Raw genomic sequence first — 25,051 nt, 5'->3', positions numbered from 1 at the left:
ACTTCCTATTGGGAGAGCTTTTAGAAATGTTTCCTCATTTCAATATACCCCTCAAGTCATTTTCATAAAGGGTTTTGCCTATCACTAATTAACTTTACAACATTACAGATACTTTCTAAGAAGGTTAACTATCAGAACATCAACTAATTTGCCTTGTGGATATAAGAGAATGATGGAAATGACCCCAAAAAACCCACCACTTCTTATGTGCATTGTTGTTGTTAACTGTCCTTGTAGTCGATCTGCATACGTATCCCTAAATGATTGGAGGCTGAATGTGTAAAGTGTCACCATCAAACAGTATTTCACACAGATGTTTAAAGATACAAAAAAAAAAAAACCCCAAAACCCAACAACCACACATCAGTGACATCTCAGCTGGGATATCCACTGTATGTGTTATAATGCTGCAGCCACCAAGATTTGAGCTAGTATGTTTGAATGATAAATCACCCAAAATCAAAGCTCTACACTTTTTCCTGGACTACACAAAAGCAGAAGAGAGACTAGCCTAGTTAAATGCAATGGCAGCATGTAGCTTCAGTATCAGTAGTATAGTAAATTTGCTCTGGGATCATTTATTTAATTATGAAAATATTTACACCTTGCCCTATAGCCAAGGATCTCAAAATACAGTAGCATATAATAAAACCAATATAAACAACTGAAACAAGAACACTAATTTAAATAGTCATAGAGATATATTACACAATTTAACACAATTTAAAACAAAATGTCTTATAACCCGTTAAAACCATTTAAGACAATTCAAAACTATATGCAAGCACAAATTTTGGTCCAAGCTTTGGCTAAGCTATCCTATTTCTCCCAAATAGATTCTGCACTGTCGAGAATGCTAAGGTTATTTCATGTGAAAAAAAGAAAGTGAAACTTAGGATACAACTTGACTCCATGAGACACTAGCTTCCCCATTTTTCTACATTGAAAAACATTCACACATTCATCTCTCCTTCCAGCTCTTGAACTAAATCTTTGGAAACACTGGATTTCATATTTCTGAAAGCATAGACTTGGGAGTTTATTGCACAACCATTTTTGACCAATCCGGGCACAAGACGGGATCAGGACTGAATGGGGAAAAACAGATGTTATCGCACAGAAAAAATGTGGACTTTGTCGCAGGATAACCACAAGCTGTCCCCCAACCATACTTAGCCGGCAGATTTTGTAGGATGGAAATCTTCCATATTACCAAAAAACACCCATTTCCCCCTGTTCAGTCTTGATCCCATCCCGTGCCCAGATTGGGCAAAAATGGCTGTGTGATAAACTTCTCGCTTTATGCCACATGGTAACAGGAGTGCTCTAATGTACTACTGGTGCAGGTTTTGTCATTAACATGAAATACAGCATTAAGGATGGGGGGGAGGGTGCAACTCCTCCAACCACTGGGAAAAGCTTTTTCAGGGGGTTCAGAAATAAGATACCAATTAGCTCAACAAGCTTTGAAGCTCTCTTTCTTTGGAGTAACATAGTGTCTTCATCCAACCATGCTCAGTGAACCCATCCTAATCTCTAAGACCCCATCTCTTCTTTTTCACCCTGGTGTGCACAGTGATATGAAAATCTCTGCTTTGATTTTGTTTTGTTTCTCCAATTTCCAGTTGCATATTGTTCCCTGTTCTTGTTATGTATCATGTTGAAAGACTTTAGCAAGAAGGGGGGAGGGTTCCAGATGAAATGTTCTGCCACTTCTTAAAAATGCATATCATGTATACTACAAACTGTTCTGCATTTTTCCTAGCACATACATTGCCTAAGAAAGTAAAGCATATTCAAGCACCTTTTTCAGTTGCATCCATTTGTTACCCCCCTTGCACTTTAAAATATGCCCTCAGTTTTGTGTGCTTTCTTTCTCAAAACCTCCCCACCCCTACCTCTCAGAAAGCCTTTCACATTTGACAAGTCTCAAGGCAAGGTATGTTTCTTCATACAAAAGTCTTAGGAGCCATGAAAAGTGAGACCCTTAAATCCAAAAAATTCCTCCATTTCTTTCTTTAAAATGTGCCCCAAACACAGTCTGTTTTCCCGTTTCCCATCAAGTGGATTGGGACAGGCTTTGGCAGCTACTGCAGATCAGGTATCAATGTGCCAAAGCACACAAAAAAGGGTGCTGTCCATATAATGCTCTAACCTGGATGGCCAGTTGGTGATATCAGTGCCTTGTAACTTGACAACATTTGGCAGAATTCATTTACATTGGCAGTAAAGTGGAGGAAGAATGGATCTTATATGTTATGCATAGATGCTTGTTACCTGCACTGAGCCCTGGGGATATTGCAATAAAGATGTAAATTACTATAATTGGACAAGAGGAAAATAATGCTTCTGGAAAGGCAAGCCAGTTGGGGCTTAACCCCCCAACCTGAGCTAGTTTGTAGGTTTAAAAATGTATTATCAGGAAGACTTGGAGAAAGGCATTTAAAGTTCCTGGGCACCATATAAAATATAGCACCAGTTTTATGAACCCAGGAAATCTGCTTGTTTGTCAAACTGGGTTAACCCCTTAATTCAGAGTATGGCCTCTTGACATCACCAGGGAGCATGGTTTCATTTGTCATCAACGAGATTATACTAGGAAGCAGCAGTACTGTAATCTGTAACAGTCTGTCATCATACACAGCTCCCAAACACTTCATCCAAATGTTTCAGTATTTGATAGCTTGTCCAAGGAGGATATATTAGAGAAGGGTTGTGAAGTACAGTACAATGGATTTTCATTCTTTTGAGGAAGAATGACATTAAAATCTTATTTCCTGTAAAAGGTCAAGTTCTTAAATATAGAGGGGGGGACCCTCTACTATCTCCTGCAAAAGCTGTACAATACTAGAAGCCACTTTCCTGATGGCTAGACAAAGACATTTACCTACTTCAAATTTTAACATTAGCTTAAAGGTTCCTGAAATAAGTTTGGGTCTGACATGAACAAGGGCTTCCAAAGATGGGATGGTATTAAATAAAGAAAAGAGGGTCTTACATAAAAATGCAATATGCTAAGCCACCAATTTTATACTGAGATAATCTCAGCTCTGAGTGGTATGATCAATTGAAAACCCCAAGTATTGGCTTGTATAATCAACAGTTGGATTTTTAGAGCTACAATTAGCAAACTAAGGTATTATGAAAGCCATGGCAATGTAACTTTTGAGAAGCTCTTTAAATTAAAGATTCCCGTTATCCAAAGCAGTATCAGTACCTTTCACTGAAACTTGCCCAGTTAGATGGGGATAGGTACAGGATTCTTTGAGAAGCACTGACCTTGCCCATTTTGGCCAATAAGAGCTGCTAGAAGTAGACAACAAGTGGATGAAAGAGTGATAAATGCAAATAATGAAATATATCAGTGCTGTCTTTTGATTATATCCAGAACCTATAGGTAGGCCAGAATCAGTTGCAAGGTTGTTTGCAGAGTTTGAATTGCCATCCAATGAGTTCCGATCATTAGCCACTGGGTTTATATACTCACAGTCATCTTTAACCTAATATATGCTCTTCCTTCTACCAATGTTGCTTTCACTGAAGAATTTGCAGAGAGCAACCACATCACACCCCACACTTCTTTTCCCCCTGAGCTAATGCTTCCCCAACAGCTACTCAATACTGGCCAGACTTCAGCAATTAAAACCCATGCACATTCTCACCTTTCTGTGTGAAGGCCACTGCAGAGTCATTGCTTAAACCCATTACAAACATTTCAATTAAATCTTGAAAAATTGCTTTCCTAGGGCACTTAATTAACAGCTCACCTCCTCCCATCTAGATGCCAAGTAATTTCCATTTAATTAATTTCCTCTCAACAATAAGAGGGAAAAACTATGTATATAAAAGTAGGAAATACCTTCCTGTCTAAAATTCCAATATAAGGAATACATTTTTGTATTGTGTGGGGGTTGGGGGTTGTTTTCCTAATAAATTTAGCTAAAGTTTACACTGAATGAAACATTAGTCCAAAAGAATAACATACCTGCAAAGTTAGGCCTAGTAAATACCTTGGCTGAAGAGCGGGGTATAAATAAATCATTATTATTATTATTATTATTATTATTATTATTAGATCACCTAAGAAAATTATTGCTAGACTACATTACATCAAACAATAGGTGGAAGAACTACACAAATGGAATAAGCTTATCATACAGTCTCTGGGGAATGCAACCGGAGCAAAATGGAAGGGAGCGGGAAGGGAATGGAATGGGGAATGGAATGGGGAAATAACGCATATTACCGCATGGGAGAATGCCACCGATACCGCTGGAAGTCCCCGATCTGTTCCCCATCCATCCCACAGCAGCCAATTTTCAAGAACGATTCTGAACAGTTCTTGAAAATTGGCTGCTTTGGGAAAGATGGGGAACAGATCAGGGACTTCCAGCAGCATTGGCAGCATTCTCCCGTCCGGTAACATGCATTATTTCCCCATTCCATTCCCTTCTCGCTCCCTTCCGTTCCACTCCAGTCACATTCCCCAGGGCCTATGTGATAAGCTTATATGTCCCACTTCCATTTTAAGTACTCCAGACCAGAATATCAAAAATTAGAAAACAATTCTCATACAAATCCTGGTATAGCAATTTTAAGTTGTTTAGCAGATAAATAATTCTGTATGTCTATGGCATAATGGTGTAATTTCTTTTCCATTAAGAGACAGCCCAGAGTGGTCATAGATAATTTCCAATTTTCTAGCCAAAATGCAAATACATTTTGGTTCATATTCTTTAAATGTTCTTTAAGTGTCTAAAGTAGTAAGTTTAGACATTAAAACTGGCAATTAGGCTGACTGCAGGGCAAACAGACTGCAGCCTACTAGTAGTCATTTCCCAAATGTGAAGGTTTGCATCCAGACATTCTAAATTAAGAAACTGGATGACATCAATAGTGGAAGGATTTCAGCAAAAATATTGCCTCCCTCAGGAACAGGAAGAATTTATATGGGTAATATAAAAATCATGTAGGTGGAAAGGCAACAGTGTTGGGTAGGCAAGGATGGGCAAATACTCTTATTAATTACCATTTTAGACAAAGAAAGATAAGAGAGATAAACAGTTATTTCTTGGTTTTTCCACCAAATAAATTGTCTCCTGTTTCTCTCCTGGAGAAGTTCTTTGTTTGTTTTGGACTTTTTAGCTGTAGCACAGAAAATAATCTTTGAAGAACAGCATTTAGTGAATTAATCAATCAATCAAGTCTCCATATGTTAATACTCATACATCCCAGTTTTGTCACATCAAAGGATATCTAGCAGAAAGGCATGTTGCCTAATTAAATTAACTGTATCACAAGTAAACTGTGCTTTTGATCAAGAGAATGCAATTTACTTCTAAGACTTAGCTAGGAAATTTACTTATTTGATCATAGGGTGGCTGCCCTTTTAGAGATTAAAGGATTTAATCTTGCTAGCTTTCTGGATATGTAGTGCATTGTTTCAATCACACTAATGACCACGCTTTATACTCTTTCTTTCTATGGAGGAACAATTCTGGTTCACAATGATTTATTCATGTAACTATATATGGTCTGTAATAACTAGGAGATATGAAGGCACAATTTTTCATTCATACCAATCCTCTGCCGAATAAAGACCTCATCAAACTGCAGCCAACTTGTTCTTGACAGGATGTTAAATAACTGGCTTTTTAACCCCACATTAGGCAACTAAGGCTTTGCAAGTTATCTTGCCTATTACTAGCCTTTGCAGTTACATTCAGACTTATCAAAAGAATAACCACACACTGTGCTCTGCATATGCAGTACAATATACTCCCAATTTTGTTCTATGCTGAGATGAAATACTAATCAATCAAAACCCAAGCTTGCCAGGTCTGCTACGTTTTGTTTGGGAAAATTAGTGACTAAGAAGGCACGGAAGAGGGCAATGTGCCCAGGTGTATTTGGATTTTAAACAAACAGACTTAATTTTAGCCCTTCATTTCACACCCAAACTGGATGTAGCACACAGTCCTTGATCAAAGGGGACCGCAAATTCAAGTGAAAAAACAAAAGAGACAGAGCTGTTTAACTCTTTCACACGTCATCAAGCTGTTGATGTTAGACTTGGAGAATGACACTGAAGAGATGGTGAAACAAGGATTTAAAGAAATTAGTCAGTCAATCTAGAGAAACCAGACTAGCAGTGGAACAGTCAACTATAGAGGGAGTTGGTACTGGAGAGCAGTGTAAGAAGTCAGAGAGCTCAGTAGATAATAATATCTATAATGATGAAAAAATGGAGACCAAGGGGCGGCCTGCAGATGCCTCCATTTTTGCCGGATTGGGGCCGTGGCAACCACCTTCCACAGCCCAGATCCAGCCTTTCCAGGGCACAAAAAGGGGGCACAGCGCTGGAGGAGCACTGGGACGCTGTGCACCATGCAGCATGGTGCACAATATCACACCACCCTGGGGGCAGAGCTAGGGCGTGCATCCTCTAGATGCTACACCCCAACTCCACCCCCAACCCAGCCTTTAAGGCCAGTGTGTACAGGGGGGCAATTAGAGAGTAGCAGAATTGCCAAAGGTGTTCAGCTAGAAAAAGCTATGAGGAATCTTGGCAATGCAGAAGGAAAGACTATGGGTTGAAAGAAAGACTATGGGACAAAACAGACTGGCAGCTTGGACTAGCCTCTGGCTGCTCCAGCCCTGATCAGCTAGGGACCACAGTGACTGGAGGGCCTGCTCTGAAAGCGGGCCACCACACCACTCCCAAATGAGCTGCCAGCAAGAAGTAGCTTTTCGCTGCTCTTTTTTCTGGTGGCTTTAGTCCTACTTAGACAGCCTCAGAATAGCTTCCAGCTGCATCGGGGACATGTATCATCTGCAAGCAATGCGTCCAATGCAGCTAGAAGCCACACCTTTTGACCCGTCTGTTTCGGGCCTTTACTGAATATTTTGATGGACAACAGATAAAAAGTCAAGTTGCTCAGCCATATTATGTTAATAGATTGACGATGGATGAGTTTGAAAAGGTGATTCAGCAAGAGGTCTACATTCAGGAAGAATATATCAAAAAGACATTGTGATAATACAATGTTCTGATTGGGGGGGGGGGGGGGTTATTGTTTATTTATTTATTTATTTATTTATTTTTAATTAATTTGTTTTTTGTAAAATGGTGGGAATTTCACCCTATGTTAAATATAAGAAGAAATAAATGTTTAAGCTGCCTGGTTGAATTTGTTTTGGAAAAATGATTCTGAAGATGTGATATCTGAATCAGGATATGCTAATAAGAACTTTATATGGATTTATGAAATACAATAAAAAATAAAGTTATATGATTTTTTTGTTTATATGTAGTATCATACAAAATTTATGTGTTCAATACAGATATTATTTTTAAAAAGAAAACACAAATATCAACAAATAATTAATGCAAGATGCAAACAATATTATACTGTGTAATAATTAATATTACACTCATCAATTATTTTTAAAAATGTAAATATTAGGAAGAAGTATATATAAAGCATACATACAAAAATGAGGAAAAGAGCATACCAAAACTGACAGGTTCATCCATTCTTAGTAAGGTTCATGTTCATCTGTTCTTAGTAAAAACTTCAAATAAGAATTTCATAAGGTGATACAAATAATTAGTTAGAAATTAGTAAGGTGATTCAAATAATTTGAATAACTTATTTCTGTCCATTTCAAATTTTCTCCAGAAAGGCCCCTCATCATGGCATGAAGGTATATGTATATCCCTGGACTCTCAAATACTATGATAGGGAAGCACAAGCTCTGGCATGTTCTACCAAACAGATAAGACTCCAAGTGCAATCCCAGTGGCAGACCAATGTCTGCCATCCATGGACTAGCATAGTTAAACATGAAGAGATTCATCACAAGAAGGCTGGCCACCAGGTTACCAGTCAGCCAGAAACAACAATAAACATAATGAGAGTATGAAATACCGTAGTTGCCAACTGCATTGCTAACAGACAGGATCACAATCCCTCAAGACATCCAAGAGGCACTCTGAATTGATTTAAAAATCATAGAGTATTTTCAGGAGCTAGAGTGTTAACACTGAATAATAGTAAGATGAAAAATTTTGCCAGACATTTATTTTTTTCCAGTTCCTCTCAAAGTTCTACTGAATTCCTCTATGTCTTTTTATGCTAAAATAGACTGACCAACATGGCTGAACAGCTGTTAATTATAACAATGTGCTCTAGAGTCTCATCATTGACAATAAAGACTGCAATTAGGAATAGATGCCTATCCTACCCAGAATGGCTGATCCACAGAAGGGTCAATCATTGAAGGAGGAGTTTAGGAGACACAGTGAGTCAAAGTCATGCTGTATAAGTCAAACCATTATACCTCCCAAATGCTGGGAAGGAAAGGCAATTGTCTTTTTCTCATGCATAACTTTAATAGCACAGGGATTTATCTTTGCAACAAAACTATGATTTCACCCATCTTCCTGGCAGGTGAGAGCAGAATGGATGGGGGCTCAATATGAGCATCACAAAGTAGTGCAGGAGCACATCTGTGGTTGTGCAGACAGGCACTGATTCTTCAAAAAGCACAAGAAGAATAGTGACTTTCATTGACAAGTGACCAGTACATGTATCCACTCAGAACTAAGTCCCACAGAATTTAGTAGGGCGTGATCCTAGGAAAGTGGATATAAAATTGCATCCTAAAGTGCATGCTCCTTCAGAACTAACTTAATTAGCTGTTTCATTGTGTGTATGTGCATTTTTAAATTATTATGAGCTTCTTGATCCACTATGTTAAAATAAAAGCAGTATATGAATTCTGAATAAATATGAGGTTTCTATACTGTGTGTTTGATATTCTGTTCTCAGGAAGGTAGTTTTCTAAGAAAAACTTAGAATCATAGAATCGTAAAGTTGGAAGAGATCACAAGGGCCATCCAGTCCAACCTCCCTGCCATGCAGAAAATCACAATCAAAGTATCCCTGACAGATGGCCATCCAGCCTCTGTTTAAAGACCTCCAATGAAGGAGATGCCACTACACTCTGAGGGAGTGTATTCCACTGTTGAACAGCCCTTACTGTCAAGAAGTTCCTTCTAATGTTGAGGTGGAATCTCTTTTCTGCAGTTTGCATCCACTGTTCCAGGTCCTGTTTTCTGGAGCAGCAGAAAACAAGATTGCTCCCTCCTCAATATGACATCCCTTCAAATATTTAAACAGGGCTATCATATTACCACTAAACCTTCTCTTCTCCAGACTAAACATCCCCAGCTCTCTAAGTCGTTCCTCATAGGACATGGTTTCCAGACCCTTCACCATTTTAGTCCCCCTCCTTTGGACACACTCCAGTTTCTTGCCTTTCCTGCCCAGCTCATGCAAAAATAAAAACCAGTTAGCCCATATTTTTCTCCCTCCCCCCCTGCTTCTTTCCTTCTTTCTATGTCCCCATGAAAGCTTCAATATCTAACTCAATTTGAGAATATAAACCTGAGAAAAATCACAATTTTAGGGGAGGGGTAACCTATATTTTTCTTGATGTAATCTAGCTAGATGGGACAGTACAAGAGGGGTATGCACATTGGCTCCATTTGTTTTTACACTTCTTTCTCTACGTGTTTGACTAACAAATCAGCACATATGCATAGCAACATCTTCTGATGTTAATCTCTGACGTATTGAACACTGACATATTAAATTAAAGCTATTAATGTTAATATAAATGTCTCTTAAATGCCTGAGATCTATGCTGAAATCTCTGAACAGCATGGGGAAGCACTTTATGTTTAACACTACAACAGATGTGTGCTTATGCTTGCTTTTATCATGGTGAAATGCATTTGCGCCTGTTAGCTTTTTCAAGAGATGTGCCGTCTCCTTTGTGAAAGTGATCTCCGAAAGAAGCGGTAATACAATCAGTTTTAATTGTGAATAATACCTTTTTTCTTTCTTTCTTTTTTCCAGAGAGTGTTATATTGTGAATTTCAGGTGCTGAGGCAGGGGCATACCAAGGAGAGCACGCACATAAGAGAGAATGAAACAAGGATTCATTTGCTTGCATAGTAGCTAATAATTTTAAATTAGCTCATCTTGGAAGAAAGGGGTGGAAAGTTCAGCAAGTGACATGAAGGCACATAGATACATATATAGGAGTGCCCCAAGCTATTCTGTACCTACTATTGATTGTGGCCCAATATGGGCTCAAGGTACTGCTGTAGCATGCAAGTGTGGGGAAGTGGCCAGAGGGTGAGCTGTTGTCTATAAAGTCTGTCTTAATATGACCAGATTACCTATTAGGGAGCTGAGCCACATCAAGTGTGCATATCAGAGTCTGAAAACCAGGGATAGCCTGGAGGTTCTGTTAGTGTACCATCCACTACCACCACCCCTCTCTATCAGACACCCTGGCTGAGCTCATGAATTGGTCTGAAGTGTTGTTGTTGAAGCAGATTTCTGCTTCTGGGCAACCTCAACATACCACTGGAGGGGAGTTTGTCAGGTGCTGCTCAGGAGTTCATGGTATCCATGACAAACATGGGCCTATCCCAATTGGTTTCAGGACCTACACATTATGTAGTTTTCAGCTCAGAACATATGGCTCTGTGGCAGAGATCAAGCCCTTGGGAGAGGACAGTGGAAAGTTGTTGTTATTGTTACAGTCAGCCCTCCACATTCACGGCTTTGACACTCACAGTTTAGATTATTTGCGAGGTCATCACTGCATGCACATGCACTCCTCCTCCTTCCTCCCTCCCTCCCTGGCTTCCAGGAAATGTGCACCCACCAACCCCATACCTTCTCTGGTGCGATAGCCAACTTCCCACAGCCAGGTATCCCACTGTGTAAAGGACAAGAGGAGCACTCTCCCCCCCCCCCATGCCTTCCTCGATGGGATAGCTGCCTGGGGAAGCCAGGCTGGGGATAGCTGGCTTCCCCAGGCAGCTATCCCACCAGGTAAGGAAGAGGAGACACAATCCCTGCACCTTCCCCAATGGGATAGGAGCAGGCGGGCAAGATCACTCCTCCTCTTCCTTCCCCAGTGGAATAGCTGCCTGGGGAAGCCAGCTATCCCACCAGGGAAGGGGCGGGAGCCAGCTCCTCTTCCCCTACCCACCCATCCCTTTAACTGGCTTCCCTGTCAGGGGGATTATTCACAGTTTTTCCACATCCACAGGAGTTTTTTCCCCCTAATCCCTGCGAATATGGAGGGCCAACTGTATTATTATTACATACTATGAATAATTCACTTTTTTGTTAGTAAAATGTCTAACAAATAAGGAAGCGGAAATGTATAAATTGTATTTTAAATTGCTCTATGAATTTTTGTGATGCAAAGCATCAGGAACACTATCATGATTTTCACATCTAGGCCTAGATATTATTTTAAAAAGCAGATAATGCCATAACACTTTGTTTAGAGAGCACCACTTCAGAATCCAAATGAGGACTTGTAGAACTGAATGTTCTTACAAAACAAATAAGCAAATCCCTGCCTTGCACACAGAAACCTAGATACAGAGAGAAGCCTAGATAGCTTTCCACTTTTAAACCCATGACTTCCTACAATTGAAGTGGTATGTCTCCTTGAATAGGTTCCAGCACCAGGGGATATTAGAATAAACCCTTAATACTTAAACTTGCATCAATGTGGGTAACACTGTCCAGTTAACAGCATTCCTTCCAAGCAAATGGGAGGAGAACTGCAGTCAGATTCAAGGTGAAAGAACTAGTATATCAACAGAAGGAGCTACACTGCCAACCCAAAAGGCATTATCACTAAGAAAGAAAAAAATGTGAGACCATCTGTGAAACTTTAGGTTTAAATCTGTTAAAGATGTGTTTGAATGTGCAGTTCTGCAAATTACTGCAATAGTATTTTCCTCTGTGTGTCACTGAAGGAGGCTTTGCTGTGTGAGCACACAAAAATGTTTGGTTTTATTTTTAATGGCTTGGAAGAAAGTTGAAATAACCAAGTGGAAAATTATGCTGATAGCAAAATTTTACACAGAGGATTAGGAAGCACTGTAAGAACCTTCAGAAAGACCCTAAAGAAATTAGCAAACCAGTCATTGTGACAACTGGTGAAATTCAGCCTAAGTGAGTGTTTAAAATATTGCACAGTGGATTGAAAGAGAAAACTTATGAAGTCAGCTACATGCTGAGTTTACACTTTGATAAATTCTAACTCAAGCATCCAGAGGCTCTTAAGCAAGCTACCTGAATGTAATTGTGAATACCTTCATGAAGCCATCTGTTCACGCACAGCAAAGAAAGTGTGCATGCATGCATGCATATATGGATAGCACAGTGAAAAAAGCATGGTGTCAACTAAAGAATTATTTTACATCTTTGCTCCTTGCATCCTCTCAACAGAGATAACAGAACTAAAATACTAATAAATTATGGCAACCCTATGTCCAATTCAAAATAACCTTTTTTAACCTTCACCTCAAAATCAGGAGGCATATATAAACAGTAAATAAAAAGTGGTCTTGTTATTTATTTGCAATAAGAGGTTATGAACATTGTGGGACATTTTTTTCTATCTCAATAACAAACTAGCATCTGTTAAGGGAAATGTCCCCCAATGAAAGGCTGTTCTTTGTGCCAGCCACTCTACAAACAAGAAGATCATGTCACTTCGATCTTGTAATGGTCCTTGAACACATATTTTCCACACATGATGTACTGGTTGTGTGTTTTCTCATCCATTATGCTACTGGACAAGTAGCAACAGAGGAAAGGGAGGCGCTGAGTATTCCACTGAATAATGCCATTATACACTGGATTACTGGCATTTCTGTACTAAGCCTGTGGAAAAAATGTCTCCCACCACATTTTTTCCAGTGTGGAAATATGGTTCAGTTAATGTTGTTATGACTCTGTAAGCAACCGGGATTCTTGTGGTATGGTGTCCAGACAGATGTCTCTCTTCAAAAAACATGTCCTCACAATGCAGCAACACCACATTTTTATGCTATGTTTTCCCATTTATTTGACATATACTGCTAAAATGGGTATTTGTCTCTGCACTCAACCATCTGTTCATCAATGGTTGAATCAAAAAACTCTGTCCAGTTTTCAAAGTTGCTTAATGAACACAGATCACAGTGACATTAAAGCTGCTGACATACTGCAAAATTAATGCAGTTTGACACTGATTCATCTGTCATGGTTCCATCCTGTGGAATCCTGGGATTTGTAGTTTGTCATGAGACCAGAACTCTCTGACAGAGAAGGCTAAATATCTCACTAACTACAAATCCCAGATTTCCATAGCATTGAGGCATGGAAGTTAAAGCATTGTCAAACTCCATGTAGATGCAGCCTATGTATCACTCTTGGGTTTTATTGGTTGTTAAGCTTCAAACGCCTTGTGAGTTCATAAAATCTCTTCAGTCTCTCCACTGTTTCAAAGTGACAGTGATATGAGACTGGATGCCACCATTACTCCAAGGCTTCATGTTGTCCATGATACACCCCTGTGGCAGCAGCAGTAAACCAATGTATGTCTTCAACTCAGTGATGTCAAGGGACATCCCTGGTAAGGTTCTTTTCATCTCGTGACTTTATTACATGCTGTGCATCTCTGTTTGCTTCACAGATTATGTGAATGTTTTCTTGAGGAGCAGTTGAAAGGTTTCTAGCATGGATTGTTTGTCTGCCTCCCTGTGGGTTCCTGGATGATGTTGCTGATTGCTTGTACTTACCACCAGCACCCTCACCATGCAGAAAACAGCAAATTAATATGTTAATCTGTAAAACACACACTGATTGGTTCTACAGTGAAGTCTAGCTCTGCCACAGATAGCAAAATGCTCTGAATTCCACCAAAACTCTAGCTGTAAAAAACTAAGTGTATGTTTTCATCTTAGTAAACAATAGGTTGTGCATATAGGAAAGGGGGTTTCAAGTCAAAGTTCCCTTCTGATCTGTCTCTGGGCAGGGCGAGCAGGACAAGCATTCAGCTTCTCTGAATTATATTTCAACCACAAAATAGCACATTCAGCTATGTTATATTGTGTGGGACAAAATAATGTGTGAATGATAAGGCACAGCAGATTTTTTGGCTGATTATGTCCCAGCTATATTTTGTTTTAAGGGGAGAGATTATAAATGGCAAGTGATTGAAACCAAAGGATATTTTTACAACTCTCCAGGTGTCTGTGATGCCTACACTGTAGGTCATTTTATGTGAATTCTACCACAAAAATGACTCTGAGGAACTAACATGTCCTATCTTACTGTATAAAATTGAAACACAGTCTTGCCTAATCACATATAACAGTTTGAGGAATTTAAAGCTCAAAGGAGCATTCCCTGGATAACTGGTATTGAACACTACCCTGCCAGCAGGCAGCGCCTTTTCCCTACAGAAAGAAATAATATTCACAATTTTTTTCAGTTGAAAAATGGGCTTCTCAGCAGTTGGGAAACCCCACTTGGAGAAATAACAGACCAGAGAATATTTTTGTGTAATTTTCTTCAAGTATTCAAATGTCCCAAAGTGTTGCAGCAGAATTATTCTGCAGAGAAAAACACATGGTTTCCTGTGCAAAAAAAAAAAAAAAAAGGGGGGGGGGAACCACTTATTTTTATCCACAAGAACAGTTCCTCTGCAACTTTGCTGGATGTTTGAGTAAGGGGAGAATACTGCAGAGAAATATCTATTTTCTACCATGGTGAGGAGGAAAACGACCACAGTTAGTTGTAGTCACAAGCAAGGAAGAAATAGTCAAGGATTTATATTTCTACTTTACACAGTGCTTTCATTTTTGCTAGCATAGCCCAGTGTGTGGGAGATAGGAATTACATCACTGGCCAGCCTGACAAAGAAGCCCACACATTCCCTTTCCGCTTAAAATTGAATATACCATTTACTCCTGACTGGGGAAGGCATGCTATATTTCCTATATATCTTCAGTATATAGCCTTTGGGAAAGGAGAGGACCAGCCCAAGTCCACAGACAGTGTAAGTGGCTGTCTGCAGCACGGATGCTCAAGATGGCAATGGCAAATTCCCTCTGAAGAAAATTGCCAGGAAAACTCCATGATAAGTTTACTGTAGGAGGGTCATCATAAGTCAGAAATGACTTGAAAGCACCCAACAACAAACACAATCCACTCACCTATATCCACCTCACTGTCACCTCAAAAACCACAACAGAGCACAAGGTACAACATAAAACGGCCTTTGAACAATGTGATATCCTTCCTCTACTATAAATTAAGGTTACATATCTGTAACTATAAAAGACAGTGAAACATTAGTTGCCCCACAAATGAAGTGATAGTGACATTCTGAATACAATACAATACAGTTATACCTTAATTATTACAATAATTACAAATTAATCATACTGTAAATTTCTTTCTTTCAGTTAGTCTCAAAGGTGCTACAAGATCTCTCTATGTACTAAGTTAATTACAAGTTACTAGTAATTTCCAAATTTCTATACTTTTCAGAAAGCCCCAGTTGGCAGCCCTGCCCATCACTTCCCGGCACATTTAGATTGAGTGCTATGCAACATGAGATAGGTTGCCATGTAAACAACCTTAACAATTATCTCTAACAAATCAGAAATGCTAACTTTTCTCAGCTATGTCCTAGTTGTATAGATTGCCACAAACCAAAGGTGCTCCATATTGAAGGCTGCCAATCATGTGTTTGGTTATGATGTGGTTTGGAGGTGTGGAGAAGAAACCCATTAGGAATGCATTGGCTGAGACCACTAATCTAATTTTCAATCCTGAGCCTAAGCCAAAAGACAGCCCACACTAAAGACAAATACATTAGCCTAAACACATTAAGCTACTAAGCCACCAATTCCCTTGATTCTATTTCAGTTGTGATAATCGACAACAACAAATCACCTTTACCAAAGGATGGTTATGAGTGGTGTTGCTTGTTGGCTGACGCCCAAGACTTTTTACAAGGCTATACTGTTTTAATAGTTGATAGCATACGTTCAGGAAAGCAGACAACTGAAAGGCATTAAAAGCTCTAATGTCTTCATCAAAACTGCAGCAGAAGCTAAGCAAATCATTCAGATGATGAATTGTTGGTTCAGTTAAAATGTGCCCAATGCACTTGCTGTGTCATTTGAGCTGCACAATGTATTAAAGCTTCTAGTGGAAATAATCAAGCTCTCACTGTCTCTTTTAGAAAACAGATGATAAAGCACTAGATTTTGGAAGAGAAGCTCTTAGGCATTCAGAAACACTTTACAATATATCACAAAACAAAATTGAGAACCACCAGTGCACAGTAGAGACTAAGAGACTAAACTGCATTATTAAGAAGCCCATAGTTCAGTGGTATTCAAACTTTTTACCCCTAGGATCCCCCTTTACATTTCCATGCAGATGCCGCACCCCCTCCTGCTTGATGTAGTATATGAATGAAAATATTTTGTTTATTTAGTGTGCATATTTTCATTCACACATTCATGTGTATTCATATTTTAACATTTTATAAGACCACAACACTGTTCAAATTAGAAATGTTTTATTTAAGTGCATTCAATATTAAATCAATGCATGTGTAAATTTTACACATAAAAAGGTTTGGGAAGAGGAGGAGGAGAAATCAAGGCCTCCACGTTTTGCAGATACCCCCTTGAGCAACTCTTGTGCCACCCCGGCAGTCCCACCCCTCCATTTGAGAACCACTGCCATAGTCTGAATCTTATATCTGACATGAATGCACTATGTTGCCCCTCAGACATACCACTATCTCTCAGCTACTGACCAACAATGGGGAAGGGGTATTAATAGCAACCTATACTACAAGGCTGTTGTAAGTATTGCAATATTATTTATACATTTAACTCAGGGGTGGGCAGCTGAGCATGGGCAGCCTCCATTTTTCCATCCTGTGCCCACCTAGGAGGCTGCATCGATACGTTTTGCTGCAACCAAAATGCTACAATGTAATTTCTGGCCTCCATTTTGGCTGATTTTCTGCCATTTTTTTAAAGAATTATTTTGTGTTTGTGGGGCTCTGGGGGGTCAGGAGAAGCAAACTGCTATGACTTTGGCACATTGGGGGCAAAGAAAATTGAAAGAATGTGTTTAAAAAATTAGGCTGGGGACTGTGAGCCCTGGCAGCACAGTGGGTAAATGCCTGTACTGCAGTCACTCACTCAAAACCACAAGGTTGCGAGTTCAAGACCAGCAAAAGGGCTCAAGCTTGACTCAGGCTTGCAACATTCCGAGGTTGCTAAAATGAATACCCAGACTGTTGGGGGCAAATTAGCTTACAGTTGTAAACTGCTTAGACACTGCTTAGGCAGTATGGAGCAGTATATAAATGAAGCTTGTTTTTGTTGTTATTGTTGTTTGAGGAGCTCCTAGAGTGCTGGATCCAGGGGTTCCAAAAGCTACATGTGGACCGTGGGCCTCATTTTGCTCAATCCTGATTTAAATGCTTTAACCTTTCAAATTTTATGCTTATTAATTATTTTTATCTCCGTTATATAATTATGAAAATTATAACCATAAGCTAGTGCATCGTAAAGCTTAATAAAATCTTAATAAAAATTGGTGAAGGAAACAGCAGTTTCCAAATATAAGGTGATCATGGTCAGCAACAATAGCTGTGTTCAAAATGGCACTGGCATATTATATAAAACCTGATGTGTCAGTGGAAGCATGTGCAAGGGGGCCTTGAAGAAGCAGTTGATGTGGAAAAGTAATAGTGATGTGTATGGAGGAGTCTTTTCACATGACATATGGTACGGTATCTATTGCAGGTAGGTGTGTGTGTAATTCTGAAGAAGCTTGGCTTGGGAGAGAGAACAGAGCATGGAAAAGTTATTTTTTTTTAGTAAAGGAGGAGGTTGAGCAAAGAGCAAAGCCAGTATGCCACAGTGGTTTGATTATCAGTCTAGAACTAGGTTCCAATCTCCACTCTGCAATAAGACCTTGGGTGATCTTGAGCGAGTCACATCTTTCAGCCTATGATATCTCAGAGGGTTGTTGTCATGACAAAACAGACATCACTTTGTGCTATTTAGAAGAAAGTTAGGATGTAAATTCAATAAATAAATAAATAAATAAATAGACAAAAAGATTAATTCTATTAGAAATTCTACAGTGGGATAACAGAGCAGGGCTTTCAAGTGATGCTCTGGAGGCATGAGGGAGGGAGGTGCTAAAGTTAAAGACGGCTCAGATGTCCTGATTCCACAGTAGTTTTCTTTCTGCAGCTGAGAAACTGGCTTGCAGGTTGGAAGAAATAAACTTATTTGCTACTAGGTGGCACATGATATGCACTTAAGGCTGGAGAAGTGAAACATGATTTCTCCTATTTAATATTTATCACTGCAGGTCTGATGACAATTGAAAATCTACAGTTTTATATGCAGATTAGGTACCTTATATCTGTGTAAATCTTCTGTAGGTGCATGCAACAAAGTATGGTATTGGACCACCACCACCTTTACCACACATACAAACATGCATAACACGAGGCTACAGAGCAGCTCCTAGGAATATTTATTTGAATGACTATTGTAGTTTCCATGTGAGTCAGGTAGTGAATCCATTCTGGGTCTTTGGTCCTTTACAGATTGGCAAAAAACGCCAGTCTGTGGGCAGGGTGAGGGTTGAGTGTCGCCACGTTCACAGCCCTCACCGCGCTGCCCAGGTGCCGTCTTGGTGCAGCACCCAAACAGCGCTGCGCCAAAGGGGTGTCATCAAGCGCATGGCAGCAGCTGTGGCACCCCTTCGAGGGCACAAAAAGGAGCCAGTTCTTCCAGCTCCTTTTTGTGCTCTACAGAGGCCAGATCGGTGCCGTAGCATACAGTTGTCATGGCACCGATCCAGGGCAGAAAGGGGGTGTCTTGCTGCCCCTTCCTGCCCATCTGTAGAGCCCTTTAGTCCAAACTTTAAAAGTGCAATCCAAAGCATTAGATCTATTTTGAAAATATGTTTCCATATTTTGGACAGCTCTTTTAAAGATTTCACTGAAATCCAGAGCATTCCTGCAGTATGAAGGCTACCAGCCGCCACTATTACTTAGTTGTATTTATTTATTTTGCACCACATTGCATTCTTCAGAAATCAAAGAAATGTCATGAGGATCCCAGGGGAGAAGGGGTTAATTATATTTTGCCTGCTGAAACAAAAGAAATTGATACAAAATAGCACTGCTCCAAAATACATCACAGTTTTGTTATATTTCTTTGAAAGGATTCTGAGATATATAAATGCTTTTTGCTGTTGTGTTAGAGAGAGAGAGCAAGGAATCAAATCACTGAAGTAAAATTTAATAAACGAGGAAACCTGATCCATATACCACATAATTAATAAATTAGAAGCCACAAAGGAAAAAAAGCCAACATCCCCATCTCACTTCATCATACATTTTAGTTTACCAAGGCAATGATAGCAAAATCAGCCTCAATTATGTTAAATATTTATTGCTAAATCCATTAATATTTTCCCTAGATACCAAAGTACTTCAGAGGAAAGCAAAGCATGAAAACATAGCTTAGAGCTCCCTCTTCCTTTCCTTGGAAGAATTTAAATTTCTGCCCTGTAGATAACTTGCTTCAAAGTTCTTTAAGCATGCACATTGGCAATGACTTTGATTGTGTAAACAGCTACTTTGGTAAACAACACTGAAACGCTGCTGGATTAATTCAGTCAGCAAAATTATTGCTGTCTTCGTTGCAAGTTTAAATGCTTTCAACTTTCAAACTTTATGCTTGTTAATGTTATTTATATCCACTATTTAATACTTACAATGCCATTTCAAACTGCTCAAGCCACTTTTTCTTCAGATCTTTTGTTTTACAGTACAGTTCTAGCCCGTTTTGTCCTTGTACATGGATGAGGTAGAAGCCATAAGACCACTGTTGAAATGGGAAGGAATTTAAAAGATTAACTATCAAGACTTCACATACAGCAGGGCTGCAAAATGTTTGGAGGCCAAATACAGTATTGCTAATTTCATGTTCACCTAGCAGGGAGAATAACCACTCAGTGCAACTCTTAAAATGGTCAAAAGAGCTTTGAATACATTTCACTGCCCTTATTAAAACTATGCAGAATAAGGTGTAGAATTCATGGCCTGAATCTAACTTCTAATCCCAGCTAATGTAGATCTCCTGAATCAACTGCTGAATGAAAAGTTAACACTTATGTAACTCTCACTGCTTCAGTGGGCCTACTCTAGTTGAATTTAGGCTATGACTGTACCTCTTCAGATTTCTGGTGAGTTTATTTTTGTATGCGATACAGACACTGACAGAAAGACACACACACTCAAATACCCTTTAAAAATGAAATAACATGGGGAGGTGCTAGATAAACAAATGTGGAGATGGACGGTTGCAAAATTTTAAAATACTGTACTACCAAGAGCCATGAATTTCAATGTTCTGATAGAGGAACATCATTACCTTTTTATTCTCTTTATCCGTGGTGGGATTGTTGGTTATTTTGTATTCCTGAAGATCAATTATATCCTTCATTTCATAATTATCACCTCGTCGTTTGCAAACAATCACAGCCAGGTCAAAAAGGAAGATATGCCTTTAAATGGAGAAAAATATAACAAGATGCAAGAACTTGGACTTCCTAGCCAAAATGTTATGGCAGAAAATTTCACTTTAATCATGTCTGAATTCATTTTCAAAAAAACATTAAAATTAAAACATTAAAATTAAAGTCAGATCTTGAATTTGAAATTATGTGTACAGTTTTGAAAAGTAGAATGTAAGTTGCCATGTAAATGCAGAACCATCCTCTGCATGATTATTCAGAAATAAATCCCCTTGCTCAATAGGGCTTACTGTCTAGTAGGTATGTTGAGGACTGCAGCCTTATATATCTAGGAAGTCACATGGTAATTTGATTCTTGACAACTGTCAAGTATAAAATGCCATCAGATGTCAGTTATGTGTAATTGCTAGTCTTCCAAATGCAGTTGTCAAATTTGAAATACCATTGCACATCAGTTGTCAAATACTAAATATCATTGCATGTTAGCTATTAAATAAAGTCAAATATTAAATACCATTGTTGCATGCCAACTATGACAATGCCAGGAGAAATTTAAGATTGAGGGCAGAGTGTTTCCAACTGCTCTGCCCTTCTCTGGCCCTGTTTTCTGAAGCCTAAAAAGCAAGTACTACCTAAAACATTGCCACTAAAAGAGGGTGTCCTTGAGGCTCATAGATTCAGAGGTAAGCAACTGCAATGGCTGATGTACTGTAAAGCTGAACTCTGCCAGCACTTAAGAAGAATATCTGAGAAAGACTCTGAGGATAATGTTTCGCTAGGAGAAAAAACTGCTCCCAGGTGACTGGCATCCCTGTGAAAACACATATTATCATTGGTGGGTATTTCTGCAAGGTCGACAGCAGGCCAAGCAAAGCAACATACAAGGAGAAGAGGCCAAACCATGAAAGAAAGAAGGGGGAAGGTTAAGAATATGTTTCTGGCTTTCTTTCTCTTCCCATATGTTGCAACAAAAGCTCTGTTTTGTTTTGGTGCTTGGTGCTTGCCTTAAGTATAAGCCTTGGTGATTTTTCTGAATCTGGGAAAGAATGAAGACTGTTCTTATAAGAACGGTAGGGGGAGATATGGTGTTGGGATTCAGTTAAGCCAGGTAGCCTGAACAGCAATCAATATTTTGATCTTATTCCCACATCTGGATGTTTCCTAAACTGGAAAGTTCATGTTTCTTTTACTAGATTACTTTCTGCCCCCCTGGTGCTACTGCTTAATGATAAGCCAATACAAATTCATATCTCCACTGCTTATTTCTTCATCTAACCTCATTGTACCACCAAGACACAAACTTCTGCCTACCGTGTTCACATGGGTATTTAGCTCAAAATTACATTTGAGGGGGGTTGGAAAGGGGAAGATACAAGGCTTTGGCTTTCTTGATTGAGTCTATCCATTTGGAATATGGTCTTCCTCTTTTCCAATTGCCTTCTACCTTGCCAAGTATCATTGCCTTTTCTAGTGAGTCGTGTCTTATGATATGGCCAAAGTATGACAGTCTCAGTTTAGTCATCTTGGCTTCTAGAAAGATCTCAGGCTTGATTTGCTCTAGGACCTATTTATTTTTCTTTTCAGCAGCCCACTGTATCCGTAGAACTCTTCTGCAGCACCACATTTCAAATTAACTGATTATTATTATTATTATTATTATTATTATTATTATTATTATTATTTATGGTATCTTGGTATAACTTAATACTTCTGGATCTTGTCTATTTCATTCATAGCTGCCCTTCAAGTCCTAGCCTTCTTCAGATTTCTTGAATGCAGTCCCCATTCTGATTAATGACTGGGTCAAGGTGTTGAACTATTTCAGTATCTTCATTGTCTACTTTAAAATTATGTCAATCATCTGTGGTCATTATTTTTATTATCTTAATGTTCAACTGAAAACCTGTCTTTGCATTTCTTCCTTTGCTTTCTTCAGTGATCCTTCCAAGTTTTTGTTTTCTGCTAATTGTATGATGTCATCTAACATATCATAAATTGTTGATGTTCCTTCCTCCAATTATTAAAGCCAGAATTTAATCTGGCTTTGCTTACTATATGTTTAGTGTATAAGTTAAACAGTTAGGGTGATTAAAATGTATCCTTGCCTCACTCCCATGCTCAGTGGAAACCACTCTTTCTCCATATGTCCTAATGGTGGCCTCTTTGTCCTGCCTACTGGTTACACATCAGGACAATCAAATGTTGTGGTACATCAATTTATTTAAAAGCGATCCATAGCTTTTCATGTTCTACACAATCAAAGGCTTTGTATTATCTATAAAGCATAGGCTATAAGCTATAAAGCACAATCACATTCATGTACCTTGGACTCTACAACAGTGCTGTCAGTGGAGATGTCCAAAGCAGCATATGGTCCAGTTGTGCTGGAATATTTTCACTTCCTAGAACTGGGGCTTGATCAAGTCTTGCCAATAGACTATACATTTGAACCTATCCCTTCATAAATAAAGCAAGGGGAGATGAATGCATAGTATCATGCTTTCAAAGTGTTTCTTTGAGAGTCCCAACTGCTTTAAAAATTGCAATCTAATTATTCCTAAAGAAAGTTTAGCATAGTCTTTGAAAGTTATCAAGTATTAGAAGTGAGTGGCTAACATTCCCTTCCTGGGAAACATACCTGACAGAGATAGTTGGACAGTTTTATCTTGGATAAAACTGAATGCCTAGAGCATTTCAATCAGGCTCAAAACATAATTTGGATTATGAAGTAGCTTTGCTGTTATGTGGGATGACATACAGCTACCCTGTTGATTCTCCTTAGAAACTTTTGACGCCTTCAACTGTAGCATCCTACTGGATCAACTGGCTGTAGGAGCCACCACTGGGCAATGGATCCATTCCCACTTGAAGGACTGAGTTTTACAGAAAGATTGTGTTAACAATTTATTGTTCATATTTTTGATACCTGTGTTCTGGGGTGCTGGACGTATCTATTCTTCTTCCATGATTTTTAGAATCAACATGAAACTACTGGAAAAGATCGTCCCAAACTTTGGACTGAGTTGTCTTCAATATATCCATGAGAACCAGTTCTACCTCTTTTGCAATCAAATCCATCTGAAGTGGTGGACATTCAGATTCAGGCTATGGTATGGTAATAGACTAAATAAGGAGGAGCCAACTGACACTAAGTCCAGTGAAGACATTGATACTGCTGCTGGATGCTTCATCGACACAGATGGTTTCCATTTAACCTATTTAACCTTTTCATTTAGCAGTGAAAAATATTCCCTTCAAGAATTAGGTCCACAGCTTGGTGACACTTATGTATCCACTGTCATTAGATGCTCAAGTGATGGTTCTTGGAACAGCTTCCAAACATTAGGTCACTTGACCAGGACTTTTAAACAAGGTTGCCTTTTAAACACTACTTTAGCATTTTTTTTCATATGGGCTGCTAATTGTTTAATCTATGGCTTGAAGAAAATTTTATGTTGTTTTAACTGTTTTCTGATTCATTTTTTAAAAATATTATTTCTTATTTTACTTTTAGCTCTGTAAACCATCCAGTGAACATCTGTTGATGGATAAATGAAATAGAAACCAAATAAATAAATGCTGGACTGTGGAGTATAATCTGCCAGATTATTTCAAACCATGCAGCTGTGAAATAGTGATATTAAACACTGCACTCTGGTTCTGAAGTCAAGTTTCTGAACAGTAAAAGAACATTTCAAAAACAAAATCCACAAAGAAGAACTTTTGTTGGGGAGGAGCCTCATCAATAAAACATTATCCTGTCGCCCTGAAAAGGGGGACTCCCATTTTATCATTTCCTTCAGGGGACACATGAACTGTGAGGAACAAGAACAGCAGTTACTTCAAAGAAAGGAAGCCGCAGCAATGTGTGTAGCATGATTATCCCAAGTGCTTTCTTAAGGCAGGGGAGCAGATAGCAATTCTGCAGCAAAAGGCACTTTTCCCTTGAGGGGTTATGCCCTTTTGATGAAAATTCACTCCCCACTCCTGTAGTGGCACTTTTTACTGTGTAAAATCAACCTAACAAAATTCTAACATGTTTCAGCTTTATTCAAAATAGGGAAATCAATAAATAATGTGAAGGTTAGTGAACTATTGTGTAAACCATGGGGTTTTGATACACATGAGTTTATCCAGTGTAAAAGAAGACCTCTTCACACAAATTCAGAAAACTTCTCACCTATCTTGCCTCGCCCGTTTGTCCAGGGTTGTTATTCTTATTTCGCCATCACCCTGTGGTCTTCCATAGAGTAACAGTGATTGGTTCTGAAAATGTAGAAACTGCATTAAATATTTAAAGATTGCTGAGAATATTTGTTACCGTATATTCCGGCGTATAAGACGACTGAGCGTATAAGACGACCCCCAACTTTACAACTTAAAATAGAGTGTTTGGGATATACTCACCGTATAAGACCACCCCTTTCTTCCACGATAAGTCAGAAAGGAGCTGAAGGTACACAACAACAACAACAACAACAACAGCAGCAGCGACAGAGTGGAAAGAAAGGGGAGGAGAAAAAAGGAGAAGGAGAAAGAAGAAAAGGAGGGGAAGAGGAGGGAGACTCCACTACACT

General features: G+C 39.0%; 1 protein-coding gene across 1 annotated transcript in view; it reads right to left on the bottom strand.

Moving 5' to 3' along the window:
* Positions 1-25,051, bottom strand: part of LOC121929082 (guanine nucleotide exchange factor VAV3-like) — a 153,669-nt gene that overhangs the window by 6,192 nt on the left and 122,426 nt on the right. Inside the window, exons 11-13 of the mRNA XM_042464397.1 lie at positions 24,655-24,785; positions 20,372-20,504; positions 19,713-19,822 (exon numbers count right to left, since the gene is read on the bottom strand). Of these exons, the coding sequence (XP_042320331.1) occupies positions 19,713-19,822; positions 20,372-20,504; positions 24,655-24,785 (374 nt within the window). The remainder of the gene's footprint in view (positions 1-19,712; positions 19,823-20,371; positions 20,505-24,654; positions 24,786-25,051) is intronic.

This window comes from Sceloporus undulatus, chromosome 4, assembly GCF_019175285.1.
Source record: "Sceloporus undulatus isolate JIND9_A2432 ecotype Alabama chromosome 4, SceUnd_v1.1, whole genome shotgun sequence".
NCBI classification, from domain to species: Eukaryota; Metazoa; Chordata; class Lepidosauria; order Squamata; family Phrynosomatidae; genus Sceloporus; species Sceloporus undulatus.
This window is presented reverse-complemented; position numbering and strand designations above follow the sequence as displayed.